The 14,857-nt window shown below is 39.2% G+C and overlaps 2 protein-coding genes across 2 annotated transcripts in view; one reads left to right on the forward strand and one right to left on the reverse strand.

Annotated features, from left to right (window-relative positions):
- Positions 1–5,489, reverse strand: part of scn8ab (sodium channel, voltage gated, type VIII, alpha subunit b) — a 70,551-nt gene extending 65,062 nt beyond the window's left edge. Inside the window, exon 1 of the mRNA XM_074633479.1 lies at positions 4,863–5,489. The gene's annotated coding sequence lies outside the window, so the exon portion shown is untranslated. The remainder of the gene's footprint in view (positions 1–4,862) is intronic.
- Positions 5,490–11,121: 5,632 nt separating this feature from the next.
- tmt1a.1 (thiol methyltransferase 1A, tandem duplicate 1) lies at positions 11,122–14,374 on the forward strand. Its single transcript, XM_074633411.1, has 2 exons — positions 11,122–11,802; positions 13,690–14,374. Exons 1-2 carry the CDS (start codon positions 11,305–11,307, stop codon positions 13,921–13,923), a joined length of 732 nt encoding a protein of 243 aa, XP_074489512.1. The 5' UTR covers positions 11,122–11,304; the 3' UTR covers positions 13,924–14,374.
- Positions 14,375–14,857: the final 483 nt, after the last annotated feature.

Here is a 14,857-nt window from a genome sequence, read left to right on the forward strand (position 1 = left end):
CCTTTGTGACCTCAACAGCAAGGAGACATGTCGAGTTTATTCTTCTTGTGTTTATGCTCACAAATGATGGGCTCTTTACCCCTCCAGGAACTCATCTGTCTGACTCTCTCCTTCAGATGTTTCTTTTTCAGGACATTTCCTTTGTATCTAACCAAGCCAAAATGCAGCATTTAGAGTTATGTTATCCTTAAACTTCCACAGTGTTAAAAACAATGAATAAATGTAATGTGAATGTGTTGGTAGCACTGAGAACAGACATCCAGGTCTGCAGCTCTATGCAGCTTTAAGCTCATTAATTCAGCTCGGAGGTCTCTCTGGTTGAGTCCAAACAGCTCTCACTGACGATAGAGGTGGCTCCCAGCACACAAGCTATTACGTGCTATCTCTCCTGTGCAAAATGACAAGGAGCCAAACAATCAAACAGACAGATATATATCAGCCCTGTCGCACAGCAGTTCATGAAAATGTAATGTATTGATTCGTGTAATTCATATGTAATCCACGAAATTGTGAAACGGGGAGAATAAAGAGCGACGAACGCCGCCTAGGGAGGAGGTTGGGGTGGATCAGAAAAGTGGGTCAAAAAACACATGACTTTTGTTTGTCACATAACTTCCACACTTAAGTTACGGCACTTGAGTTATTTTAACCCAAACCGCGATCTATTCCTAAACCTAACTAAGTAGTTTGTTGCCTAAGCCTTACTAAGTCGATCTATTCCTAAACCAAACTAAGTAGATTGTTGCCTAAGCCTTACCAAGTCGATCTATTCCTAAACCTAACTAAGTAGTTTGTTGCCTAAGCCTTACTAAGTCGATCTATTCCTAAACCTAACTAAGTAGTTTGTTGCCTAAGCCTTACCAAGTCGATCTATTCCTAAACCAAACTAAGTAGATTGTTGCCTAAGCCTTACCAAGTCGATCTATTCATAAACCGAACTAAGTAGTTTGTTGCCTAAGCCTTACCAAGTCGATCTATTCATAAACCAAACTAAGTCGTTTGTTGCCTAAGCCTTACCAAGTCGATCTATTCCTAAACCGAACTAAGTAGTTTGTTGCCTAAACCTTACCTAGTCGATCTATTCATAAACCAAACTAAGTAGTTTGTTGCCTAAGCCTTACCAAGTTGATCTATTCATAAAACAAACTAAGTAGTTTGTTGCCTAAGCCTTACTAAGTCGATCTATTCTTAAACCTAACTAAGTAGTTCGTTGCCTAAGCCTTACCAAGTCGATCTATTCATAAACCAAACTAAGTAGTTTGTTGCCTAAGCCTTACCAAGTCGATCTATTCCTAAACCGAACTAAGTAGTTTGTTGCCTAAACCTTACCAAGTCGATCTATTCATAAAACCAAACTAAGTAGTTTGTTGCCTAAGCCTTACTAAGTCGATCTATTCTTAAACCTAACTAAGTAGTTTGTTGCCTAAACCTTACCAAGTCGATCTATTCCTAAACCGAACTAAGTAGTTTGTTGCCTAAGCCTTACCAAGTCGATCTATTCATAAACCAAACTAAGTAGTTTGTTGCCTAAACCTTACCAAGTCAATCTGTTCCTAAACCGAACTAAGTAGTTTTATTTAGAAAAGACCGGAGCGGAAATTGACACACGCGTCACGTGTTTCTGGACATTTGTAGGAAAAAGCACAAAAAATATGTTGTTAAAAGTCATACTGAGCATCACGGAAAGAGAAATTTGTGTCTGTGTACACGAATCAAATAGATTAAATTTCGTGACTATTGCACAAACTGCCGTGAGACTGTGTTGTATGTATAAGATAGAAAAGAGTCTAGTGCTAAATGTTCACTGTAAGAACTTAATGAGTTGATATTGTATCAAGGCCCCTTGCAGTGAATGTTTTACTTCTGCCATCTATTTATCGTACCCATTGATCTGAATTACAGATGAAGTATAGAAATTAATGTAAATGGTATTTGTGGTAAAGAAAAGAATGGGTGGGCGGGTTTATTGCATGACAATAATTCAAATGTTGACAGTTCATTTGTTGAAAGACAATATGCTGACTTTAAAATACACATTTGTTGTGTTGTTTTTGTTGTTGTGACAAACCCATCCACCTGCTCCTTTTTTTGGCTTGTGAAAAATTAAAACCTATTAAAACAGATGTCACCTGGCCCATGTTTTTCACATGTAATAGCACACTCAGCAGATGCCACATAGTGTGCTTTCTGGTGTCTTACATCCTACTGTACTGACCGACTGATAATTAAGCATTCTTCTAAACTGTTGAAGTGTGTCAAAAGATCCACGAATGATTGCCGGACTGGAGAACTATTCAGCCTCTGGGGACTCTGACTCATGGTTTAAACAGTATGGTTGTAATAACATTAACAACTGCATCTCTCCAGGCTCCCTAAAACAGATGCATTTCTTTCCCCATGCAGCTGGCTGTTTGACACAACATATTTGACAGTCGAGTCACAGTTCAGACTATCAAAAAAATTGGACAGTGTGTGCAACATTCATACAATGATAAAGAGTACAAACCTGGAAATAAATTGGAAAAGAAATCCACAGGCAGAGATATAGATCCAACAGCCCAGTATATCTTCGAGAAACAGCACAGCCAAACCAGAGGAAGGATGAAGTCCAATTCAAGTAACCCAACCTCGGCACAACCTCCAAGTCTCCTTCCACCAATGCTACATCAATTGATCTACCCGTCAAGGTGATTCACACCAGGATGCAATAGCATGGCCAGCAGCAGTGCATGTAGAACACACTTTACCCATCATAAACGCTGGGACAATCCTTAAAAAAGCAGGCAGCAAATCTGAAAAGGCAACCAGGGGGGGAGGAAACTGCCTGGAAATGTTGCAGATAAATGCTTTCCACTAACTCACTATAGGTCATGTGAGAAAACACAGTATGAAGCGCACCAATCTGACAAATCTAATTTCAAAAGACAGCTCGGTTCACTCTTAAATCAATTAGCCCACAGTGGATTTTATTAGCACATTTAACCGCTCTTGGTTCTGTTAGATCCGTTATGAGTCAAGTGAGTCCGGAAATAAAAAAATGGATGGATGACAGAGAAAACTAACAACTCCTGCAGCCTCGATTGCCTCCCAAGAAAAAAGACACGCTTCAGTAGCGTTTGGCAAAAAAGAAAGGAAAAAAAATGCTCCTATATGCTGCAGTAAAAGACACCCAAACGCACCACGGCCTCAGTCCAGTCACCTGGGAACAAAAAATCTTCTATTGTGCTCTCTTTGTGATGATGACCTGACATGTGATGGAGCCAGCGACACCGTGCTAGTGAAGAGGATGAGGATGAGGAGGAGGAGGAGGAGGAGGAGGTGTATGGTGAGTCACATGGGCTGGTAAATAACTTACACATCCTTCATTTCCTGCAGTGATGTTGCCTAAAGCTGTCAATATAGAGTCCAAATCCACAGCATCACTGAGAATATAGATACAGCTAGGCCCAAATCCAACATTATACTGAGAGAATATAACTTGGCAGGCAAATATTAAAGAGGCCTCTAATATCCTTTATATATATATATATATGTATATATATATATATATATATATATATATAGGGATGGGTGCAACTTCATGAGTCAATTTAAAGTTATGATGTCCTGATTGGACATTTCTATGAGTTAATCATTTTTTTTAATCCTAAAAAGGACAGATGAGGATGAAATGATGAGGGCCATGTATAGAGATAAACATAAAGAAAACCATCTTGGAGAACTTTCCCCTCACCATGCTCCCCCTTCACATTATGTGTGTTATAATAATATCCCTGGAGTAATTTGTATAGCCTGTGTATAGTCCACCAGGACAAGTCCACTGTTTCATACCGAGGCGCGCCTGTAGTTGTCCTATAGGGCCAAAGCCTAAAAAATACTGCAGTGTGCTTTATTGCTGCTATATTGCTGCTCAAACTAACAAACTCACAGTTATAGGTCATGTTGAATGCATATAATAATAAGCCTTGGCAATGCATCAAAATCAGCCCCCTATATAGCACATCAGCCACCTAGAAAAAAAAATTATTTACAGCAACAACAACAAAAAAAGAGAAACTAAAAAAAGGGCCTTAAGGCTATATACACCACACCCGTATATAGACAGCCTGCTCGACAGACAGAGAGCCATGGAGACTCCATATGGTGCAGGCTTATTATAACACATGATGATGGGGGGGATTGTGTGTTTTTTAATGGCTGAGACTGCGTGGAAATAGCAGAAAGACTGCCAAACTAAAGACGCACCTACAGCCTCACGCAATACAGTCTCTCTCATCCGAGATGGAGGGGGGTGCAGAGGAGTGGGTGGTGCTGATGGTGGTGGTGGTGATGGAGAGGGGGGGTAAAAATATCATAGTTATAATATAATGGCAAAATTGCAACCTAAAAATGATTTTGCAAGCGATGCATTATTGGTGCACTTGCAAAATGGCTTTTAGTTATACTATCGCCACTCAGAAGTTTGCCTCCTACATCTACACTATGCGTATGTTTTCCCATCCTGACACAGTGAAATGTCATTTCCATCCAGCAGGCACAGGCCAACACCCCAAATAACCTACACAGTCTGCCTGTTTTCCAACCGTGTCGCGTCACAAATCCGCGTTTTTTCCCCTCTGAAAATCATCCATCCTTCTAACCTGGCATACATATTTGTGTCCATGTAAACTGTGCATGGAGCATCTCCATCCACACAGACAGGCTAGAGGAAGAAAAGATGCTGAGGAGAGAGAGAGAGAGAGAGAGGGGGAGAGCTGCTCTGCGGCACTGGGATGCAGTCAGTCGACAAAAGTAGGACTGCGATCCATCCATACGAAAATAGCAAGAAAAAAAGCATAAAAAAACAAGATCGTCTTACTTACTTTTTTTCTCCTCGCATTAACAGAAATCCAGACAGCTGTCAGTGAAGTGCAGATGTAGAAAAGAGTGGAGAGTAACTGCGGCTGTCGCCATATTGTTGCTGCTATCTTCCTTCCCAGTGCGTGCGGCTACCCTGCATAATTGATGACTCTCAGCAAATTGTTAGGGAGTGTCAGTAAATGCCTTTAGTTTCAATAACGGACAAGAGACCGCAGCATCGTAAGCAGAAAAAAAAACAAAAAAGAAAAAAAACACTGTTCATGTAACAACAGTAACATTGATATTCTGGTTGGGATTGGTATTGCGATTGATATTTTGTATCTATATGCTATATGAAAATAAACGTATTTTTAGAACCAGACCTGGAAGTTAAGACACATTTTTAAGACAGCTCTGGGCTTATAATGAGAGTCGATTGGTAGCCTATACCTAAATATATTGACCCATTCTTTACAAATTAAAGTTTGATAAATGGTGTATTTATGACATTTCCTTTGAGTCATAATTTGACTTCAGAGCTCTCAGGTGTAATGAATTAAAATGTTATTTTTTATTTCTCATACAATGTGAGGCAGTTTAGTCAAGTTGCATGCTTTTTTTATGATATAACAGAATAATAATAATAATAAGAAGAAGAAGAAGAAGAAGAAGAAGAAGAAAAATATGAGAATATAAATAAATAATATTCTACATAATAATAATAATAATAATAATAATAATAATAATAATAATCAACATTAATATGCGGGAATAAAAATTAGCCAACATTTTATTTGATGGGGGGCGGTAAGGGACCTGGATAATGGATAGGGGGGCGCTAGCCCAAAAAAGGTTGAGAACCACTGCATTAGGTGGACCTAAACATCTTGACCCATTCTTGCAATGGGTTTACAAATTAAAGTTTGATACACCATTTCTGACATTTCATTTGAGTCATAATTTGACTTCAGAGCTCTCAGGTGTAATGAATTCAAATGTTGTTATTTTTATTTCTCATACAATGTGAGGCAGTTTAGTCAAGTTGCATGCTTTTTTTATGATAAAACACAGAATAATAATAATAATAATAATACAAATATAATGAGAATATAAATAAATAATATTCTACATAATAACAATCAACATTAATATGCAGGAAGAAAATTAGCCCACATTTTATTTGATGGGGGGCAGTAAGGGACCTGGATAATGGATAGGGGTGCGCTAGCCCAAAAAAGGTTGAGAACCACTGCATTAGGTGGCCTACAAATCAATCAATACCAATGTGTGACGTTCAAGTTATACCTATTGTGAACCGTGTACACCAATGGTATATTATCTTGCCTTCATGGCTTTGTCTGTTATGTAACAAAAGTCATTGATATTCTGGTTGGGATTGGTATTGCTGATTGGCAACATATTTATTTTTATCTATATCTGCTATATGAAAATAAACGTATTTTTAGAACCAGACCTGGAAGTTAAGACACATTTTTAAGACAGCTCTGAGCTTATAATGAGAGTTGATTGGTTTAGCCTATACCTAAAAAAATTTACCCATTCTTGCAATAGGTTTACAAATTAAACTTTGATACACCATTTATGACATTTTATTTGAGCTCTCAGGTGTAATGAATTCAAATGTTATTTTTTATTTCTCATACAATGTGAGGCAGTTTAGTCAAGTTGCATGCTTTTTTTATGATACAACACAGAATAATAATAATAAGAAGAAGAAGACGAATAAGAAGAAAAATATAATGAGAATATAAATAAATACCATTCTACATAATAATAATAATAATAATAATAATAATCAACATTAATATGCAGGAAGAAAATTAGCCCATATTTTATTTGATGGCTGGCGGTAAGGGACCTGGATAATGGATAGGGGGGCGTTAGCCCAAAAAAGGTTGAGAACCACTGCATTAGGTGGACCTACAAATCAATCAATACCAATGTGTGACGTTTAAGGTATACCTTTGTGAACCATGTTCACCAATGGTATATTATCTTGCCTTAATGGCGTTGTCTGTTACACAGATTTGTTTGGTTTTAAAAAGGTTTGCGTCTGAAATTCCACGCCTGCGCTAAAACAGTATGTGAGGTATTTTAGTATGTCCGAAACCTTAGTATAAAACCAATAGTACGCAAATTGCATGCTATTTCCGGTGAAATATTACAGTATGCAACGCTGGACACTACAGCAACATAAATATCCCACAATGTAATGCGGTGGGGACTACAACATTCATAACAGACGTTGACGGACAGCTCTGTAACATCAATAACACTTCAATTTAACTGTAAGTATAAGATTTCACTTTGCTAGGTGTAATATATATTTCAAATTAATTTAGACTTTGATTCTCACAAACCATCGTTTTGATCACATGAGGTTGGCATGGGTTACCATGGTTACACGTCTCCAACCAGCAAGGAGGCTCTCAGCAAGTGACGACCTAAATTACTGCTCAGTGGGTCCGAAAATATACGCACTGCTGTTTATTCACACAAAAGTATGTTGAATGGTAGTACACCTATTGAGTATGTAGTGCATTGTATGCAATTTTGATATATACTGTACCTGTATATATGTAATCAACCCTCACCTGTGATTGGGCGTGGTTTCAGAGCCTTCAGTGGATACGCCCCCAGCGTTTCAGAGCAGAGAAAACCGCTTATTTTTTCACGACTTTGAAACCTAATTTTATATACTTGGTGATTATTCAAATTTGGCTGGTTAATAACACATTTTTCTGTGGTGTGACAAACTCACAACACATTTATTTTTGCTTTAACGGGACTTTAATGATGGCTTCGTTCTATTCAAGTGTCCCAATAGGTCATGACAGTGTGACAGTGAGCCAGCATGAACAATACCAGGACCTTAAAGGGAATAGAGTGCTGCAGGGATGACGTATTTTTGTAGGCCAACCAGGAAGTTAGCGTCACCCTGGTTCCCTTGACAAAAAGCCAATGGGATTTTTCCATTGGATTTTGGATTATTGCAGAAAATAAGCTCTGTGGCACGTTTATGATACTTACACGTTTTGTTCAGCAAGATAATCTCCACAAATGAAGAGTAAATGCAATCGCCAGAAGTAAAAAGCTAACATTAGGCTATAAACAAACTACACCCCAGTCGGATGAGCGCGAGTATACACAACGAGGCTGTAAAAGCGGATGAGTCTGCGTGATGAAGTTAAGTAGTCTCATTTAGCCACTTGTTAGCAACCACCTTTTACCTAAAAGCTTCAAAATTCATGAGTAGGATATTTACTGATGTATTTTATATCGTAGAACAAAACGTTAAAATCTCTTAAGCTTGTGTTAACCACAGACCTTATTTCAGACATCTGACTAAAAACCCATTGACTTCCAGACGAGGTAACCGTAAGTGCTAAAATGCTAACTCATTTCCGGGTTTTAGGACTCATTCCTGCAGCACTCTATTCACTCATCATTAATTTTAATATTTAAACCTCTGCTTTACTTTGACATGTTAAGATATCTTCCTTGAAAAAAGCCTATTACCGTAACTGAGAGCCATATTGCATAGACCCAGTGACCAAAATTGTAATTCTTCTGCATGCATATTTAAAGCACCACATAACTGTCTAACCATACTAAACCCCTGCCGACAACAGACTAAATCCTATATCGATATTGTGGTATTTCCCTTAAGCATAAGAACTCCGATGTAAGCACAAAATAATGAGGTCCCATAAATGCATGTCCTATATGACGTAGTTTTCAAACCTTGATTATTACAGTTCATTGTACACCATGCTGTCTTAAACAGTCAGATGATAAAGAATTGTATACGGGTCATTCAGCAGGCTATGTGTTACTGTAGACACATTTTTAGTGTTTTTGTTGTACATGTACAGATGTTCTATAATGCTGTCTGTAGCAGGAGAAAGCTTTTTGTTTGTTTGCTCACAGTCAGTCAATGGAAGAAATCCCTTTCAATATATTGTGACACTTTGTCTAAAGCCTTAACCCATGAAAATACAGGGTTGGTAGGATTTTTATAAGGGAGGGGTTTTGAATTTGGCCCAACAATGTCTCTATCTGGTGGAGTGTTGAAGAACTGCAGTTTAAGTTCAACAGGAAATCAAAAGGCTGGCATGCATTTTCATTCATCGGCTACTTTGCATTTCAGTGCGTTTCAATATAGTGAGCAATACCTAAGAATAGCCTATAACCCCATTCCCATTAAATCTTTACGCAGTGTGCAGTACAACGGACAAAGAGACGTCAGACTTGAAGTCAGACTACAGCCATAGACTAATATCCTGGAACTGTCTCCGGATTGCCAAAGTCTGAGCGTGGGAGAGGGGTTTCTGGGCCAATTTGCATAGGCCTATAACATTGCACCTACGTGGCCTGGACCGAGATAGGTGATTGAAAATGGATGGAAAGTATTCTGAAACAATATGTTTTACCTTTACAAGACAGAGGGATAAAGGACGAGGACTTGTCAAATGTGTTTCAAATGCATTTTCCCACTTCAATTAAAGAGAAGTGCACATTCACTACACAAAAATCTCAGCATCCAGGACTGTTCCCAAACAGGAAGGTACAGTAGTATCACTGAGCACTCGATAAGTAGTAGGACAGGGACCGTTTTTTTGTAGTATTTGGCTCTGTACTCCAACTCATTGTGTTTGAAATGAAACAATAACAGACGTAAGTGGGCCTTGAGTTGAGATTCTTTTGTAAACGGCTGTTTCAAAAGGTCAAGAATGAACTGTCAAACTCAACTTTTAAACCCATATGCACATGGACAATAAGCACAATAAGGATTGCTCGATTGTCCGGGGGCAAGTAAAATGCCACGTCAGGCTAGTAAATTTATCAACTCACTTGCCCGATCGGGCAGATATCTCTACAATAATATCTCTGCAACACAATACATAGATGTCTTTGACATAACGTCAACACTGTAACCTCTTCACATTCTGTTGATAATGTTCATTATTTAGTGTTTTAAACTAAAATTCCTGCCAGAACTTACACATTGCACCTTTAATGTTGAACCCTGCAAACGGCAAAAAATACATTCATTGCATTAATTTAGCTAAAACGTTAAAATGCAATGCACTGGATAAGTTGAATTCAGGCAGCTAGTTAGTTAAAAAACTAAGTTAGCCAAACTCTCGGTGAACTAAGAGTTAGTTAAACAGTACAAAAAAACATTTGTGTGACTCCACTTGAAGTGTTAGCTTGAAATGCGACCGTTAAAGGTTTGCAGTTTCGTCCAGTTTCCACCAACGGCTGTAGGTTAACGTTCGTCGGTTTGAATTCTGTCAGTTAACGCTACAGAGTATTTCAATGGTGACGCCATTTCTCTGGTGTACAAAGATAGCAATACATACACACTGAATTGGTGTTGACAGTTAGATTTAACGTTAAATAGTCTACTAACATTACAGTATGAGAGAGGGCAGGGCAAAATAAGTAATTTACACCCACGACTCCACTTGTAAGGTGTGCAGTTTCCACCAACGACTGTAGGTTAATGTTCATCAGTTTGAATTCTGTCAGTTAACGTTCGTCAGTTTAAATTTTGTCAGTTAACGTTCGTCAGTTTGAATTCTGTCAGTTAACGTTACATAGTATTTCAATGGTGACACAATTTCACAGTGTACAAAGATAGCAATAATGCGTTCTGAATTGGTGATGACAACAATAAAGTACTATAGAGGGCAGGGCAAAAATAACTAATATTACACTAGTACTTGTCGACTTTTATTTTGAAAGCTGAACCGGACATCCTGCTTTAACTCCTCTGTAGCTAACGGTAGCAGGGTGGTTGTTGACACTCTGCTAGTGATGGGAATTCCGGCTCTTTTTAGTGAGCCAGATCATTTGACTCAGCTCACCAAGAAGAGCCGGCTCTTTCGGCTCCCAAACGGCTCTTCATTTTACCACTTCTGCCTTTTATAATTCAGCCAAATTTAGCGCTGTTTTGACCTATGATTAGTACGTGTGCACATATATCACTTAAGTTATTCAACATAATTAAACTAAACCTTATAATTTCCAGAATATCATAATTTTACACGCTGCTTCTTTTCCAACTGTCACTCATCTTGTCTGCTATTCGCGCACCGCACTCCTCTCTCTCTTTCTCTCCTCCTCTTCCTCCTGCTCTGTACCTGTAGACCGTCAGCGCGCCATGCACCCCCGCCCCTCCCTGCTTGATCGTATGATCCTTGTCTGACTGGTTGCACGGACATCAATAACACAACATTCAGTCACAGTCAGTGCATGGAGTGCCCGTGGTGCGGAGAAGATCATCCTATCATTCTGCCTCGAGTTAATTAAAGGAAAAAAAGAAAACGGCTCTTATCGTTCACTTATAAGAGCCGGCTCTTTGAACCGGCTCGTTCTTGACCAACACATCACTAGTTGACATTCAGCTGGTCACCACGCAGCTCTGAAGGAGCAACAATGGCTTTCCTAATGAAATGTTGTACTTTAATCGTCAACGTGTTATGTTTACCCCTTCATCTCATCGAAGCGGTCGGCCTGTATAAAATATACAAACGTTTTTTCCCCATTTGTTTGTACCGGTGTTCTATATCGTACAACAAGAAGATGCATGACAAGAAGAAGGAGCTGTTTCAGAGCATCTCCGACTTCAACAAGCCTGGCGGGCAGCAGCTCACTATACTGGAGATCGGCTGCGGCACTGGCACTAACTTCCAGTTTTATCCGCCCGGTAGCAAGGTGATCTGCACCGACCCGAACCCTCACTTCCAGAAGTATCTGGAGAAAGGCATGGCAGAGAACGAGCAGCTGACGTATGAGCAGTTCTTGGTGTCGTCCGGTGAGGACATGGGGTCAGTCGAGGGCGGGTCGGTAGACGTTGTTGTCTGCACCCTGGTGCTCTGCTCCGTCAACAACATCCCGCAAACTCTGCGAGAGGTGCATCGCATGCTGAGACCAGTAAGTCATCTGTGCAACTACTGGATTAATCATTCACCAATGTAAATAGGAACTAACTCGCTAAATAAACAACACGCAAAGAAGTCTACTCTAATTATGTTGTATTTATTTTCCTGCACATACTGAGCAAAACAGTCAAACAAACATGCAAAATACTTATTATTTAATCTTTAGGGTTGTTGCAACTGGATTTCTCTGTTACTTTTATCTACCATATATTATGGCTATACCTTTGACCTTTGTGCCAAGATATCTGAAACAAGATATAGAGCTCATTTAGGTATGACATTACTCTGACCGTCACTCCATAATATCATTCTATATTTAAAGTGGCAGTAGGCAGTATATTTTTTGTATCATTTGGCAAAACTTCCATAATAACTTTTCAGCATATTGTAATTCAAGTGTTCTGAGAGATAACTAGACTTCTGCACCTCCTCATGGCTCTGTTTTCAGGCTTTAAAAAATCTAGCCCGTGACGGGAGACTTTGACCAATCACCAGTCATTTCATTGAGAGAGAGCGTTCCTATTGGCTGTGCTCCGGCGATGTGACCGGAACTTGGCGTTCCTTCACCAGATTTCACAATGGCAGCGGCGTCACAAACTTTCTCATTTTACAGCTAAAAAGTACACCACAAGATGTTTCTGAAAACATTTGAGGCGAGAAATAATCATTACAGTAACAGAGTATTGATTCTTATTTGATCAGCGCGGCCTAGTTTGACCGTTTGGTCGGAGTTCGCGAGTGATTGACAGCCAGCTCTCATAGACGGCAGCTGGACAGCAGACCTCATATCAGCTCTTACTGCTTGTTTTCCTCCGGTATGTGAAATCTTGCAGATGCCGTTAGGAGCACCGGAGGACACAGAGGCACAAGAATTTTCAGGTTTACATGTTTCATGTACTACTGTCACGATATAACGACATAACGACAACTTTTTATAAAAATTACTTTTTTTAATCATATTTGCTACAATCACTACTACTACTACTTCAGCTTTAACTTATGTGAAAACGAAATGTAACACAAATGTATTCATTATAAAACATGAGACATGAAGTATGGAAACCCATTTCTTCTTTCAGGGAGAAAAGTAACCAACAGGCATCATGTTGAACGGATTCTAGTTCTGTCAAAGTTTACGCATTAACACAAATTTTGTTTTAAACGCCACCAATTTATTTAGCGCATTAACGCAACTTGAGATTTTTTAGGTTGTGGCGAGCTCAGTTTTAAAGAGTAAAGATACTGGTATCATATGAAACTAGACAACCTAAAGGATCCATTGGTACCAACCATGTGATACTAGCTTGTGAATGAGGCTCTCCAAAGTTTAGCTAAATTTTGGCGAGGAACAACTTGAATGACCATTTTCAAAGGGGTCCCTTGACCTCTGACCTCAAGATATGTGAATGAAAATGGGTTCTGTGGGTACCCACGAGTCTCCCCTTTACAGACATGCCTACTTTATGATAATCACATGCAGTTTGGGACAGTCATAGTCAAGTCAGCACACTGACACACTGACCGCTGTTGTTGCCTCTTGGGCTGCAGTTTGCCATGTTATAATTTGAGCATAATTTTTTATTTTAAATGCAGTACCTGTGAGGGTTTCTGGACAATATTTGTTTTGTGTTGTTAATTGATTTCCAATAATAAATATATACATACATTTGCATAAAGCAAGCATACAGTATTTGTCCACTCCCATGTTGATAAGAGCATTAAATACTTGAGAAATCCCCCTTTAAGGTACATTTTGAACAGATACAAAATATGATTAATTTGCAATTAATTACGATAAATATTTTAATCGATCGACAGCCCTGGATTTATTTTGAATTTTGTTTGCACAGTATCCTCTAAACAAATCTTTGCTTTGCAGGGTGGAGCCTTGTTTTTCATGGAGCATGTTGTTGCGGACCCCTCAACTTGGACGTACTTCATCCAGCATGTTCTGCAGCCTGCCTGGTACTACTTCGGTGATGGATGTGAGCTCATCCGGGACACATGGAAACATCTGGAGGCAGCTGGATTCTCTGAACTCAACCTGAGACACATCCAAGCACCTCTCGTGTTCCTAGTCAAACCACACATCGTGGGTTATGCTGTGAAATAAAGTCGGTCTCATTAGCTTAAGCTTGCTTCACAACCATGAATATGCCAAGCACTCGATGCATTCTCCTTTGTGAAATGATTGATCACCAGTGAGAGAAAACGCCACTCACTTTAATACTGACTTTATTTTTGTATCGGAAAAGAAATTGTGTTTTGTGAAGACACATTCATTTAACACACTGAATAAAAAGCATTAGCGCACACGATACTCATTTTATATGCAGCTTAAGTGAAAAATATATCTTTTGATTAATCATGTCCCATCTTCCAAGTTGCTTGCTGATAAATCAATATGATACTGCCATAGGGAGTCTGTCAGTGTTTATGTGTGCTACTGCTAGATTCATTTGTACCTTTTATGACATGACAATTGCATTAAAAATATATATTTCTGCTTTTATTAAGCTGATTGTGTTGTGTCTTAATGTTGGTGATTAAAGAGTTTAATCCTGCTGCATGATCATGGTTTCTTATTAAACGAGTATTGATATGATATAGACAGGAAAGTCAGAAAAGTGGGGGGACTTGGTCTTACAGTTGCCCCTCACGCACACTACTAGGGTGACAGGTGTCCCACTTTACGAGGGACTGTAAAGCATTTTTATCCCTTGTCCCACGTCCCACATATTGACACGATGTCCCACATTTTCATTGGCTCTAGTTTTCAAAAGTCAAACCACTGCAGGACAGACACTTTTTTAAAATCTGGCTTTTATCCAATGACTGTGAAGAAAGCAGGGAAGGCTGTCATCACGGCGCTGTGTTTGCTGTCAAACTAGGCACACTTGGGTCAAGTGCAGGTTGACCTTTCACCGTCTTTGCTACGCTATGCCCAACGGAGAGAATCGTGAGTCATCGCTAAGTCACAAGTCATGCAGATTTAGGTGGAATGTGATGTAAACTACCACCAAGAAAAGGAAGAGCAGCTGCAACAA

The sequence above is a fragment of the Sebastes fasciatus genome, chromosome 1, assembly GCF_043250625.1.
Source record: "Sebastes fasciatus isolate fSebFas1 chromosome 1, fSebFas1.pri, whole genome shotgun sequence".
NCBI lineage: Eukaryota > Metazoa > Chordata > Actinopteri > Perciformes > Sebastidae > Sebastes > Sebastes fasciatus.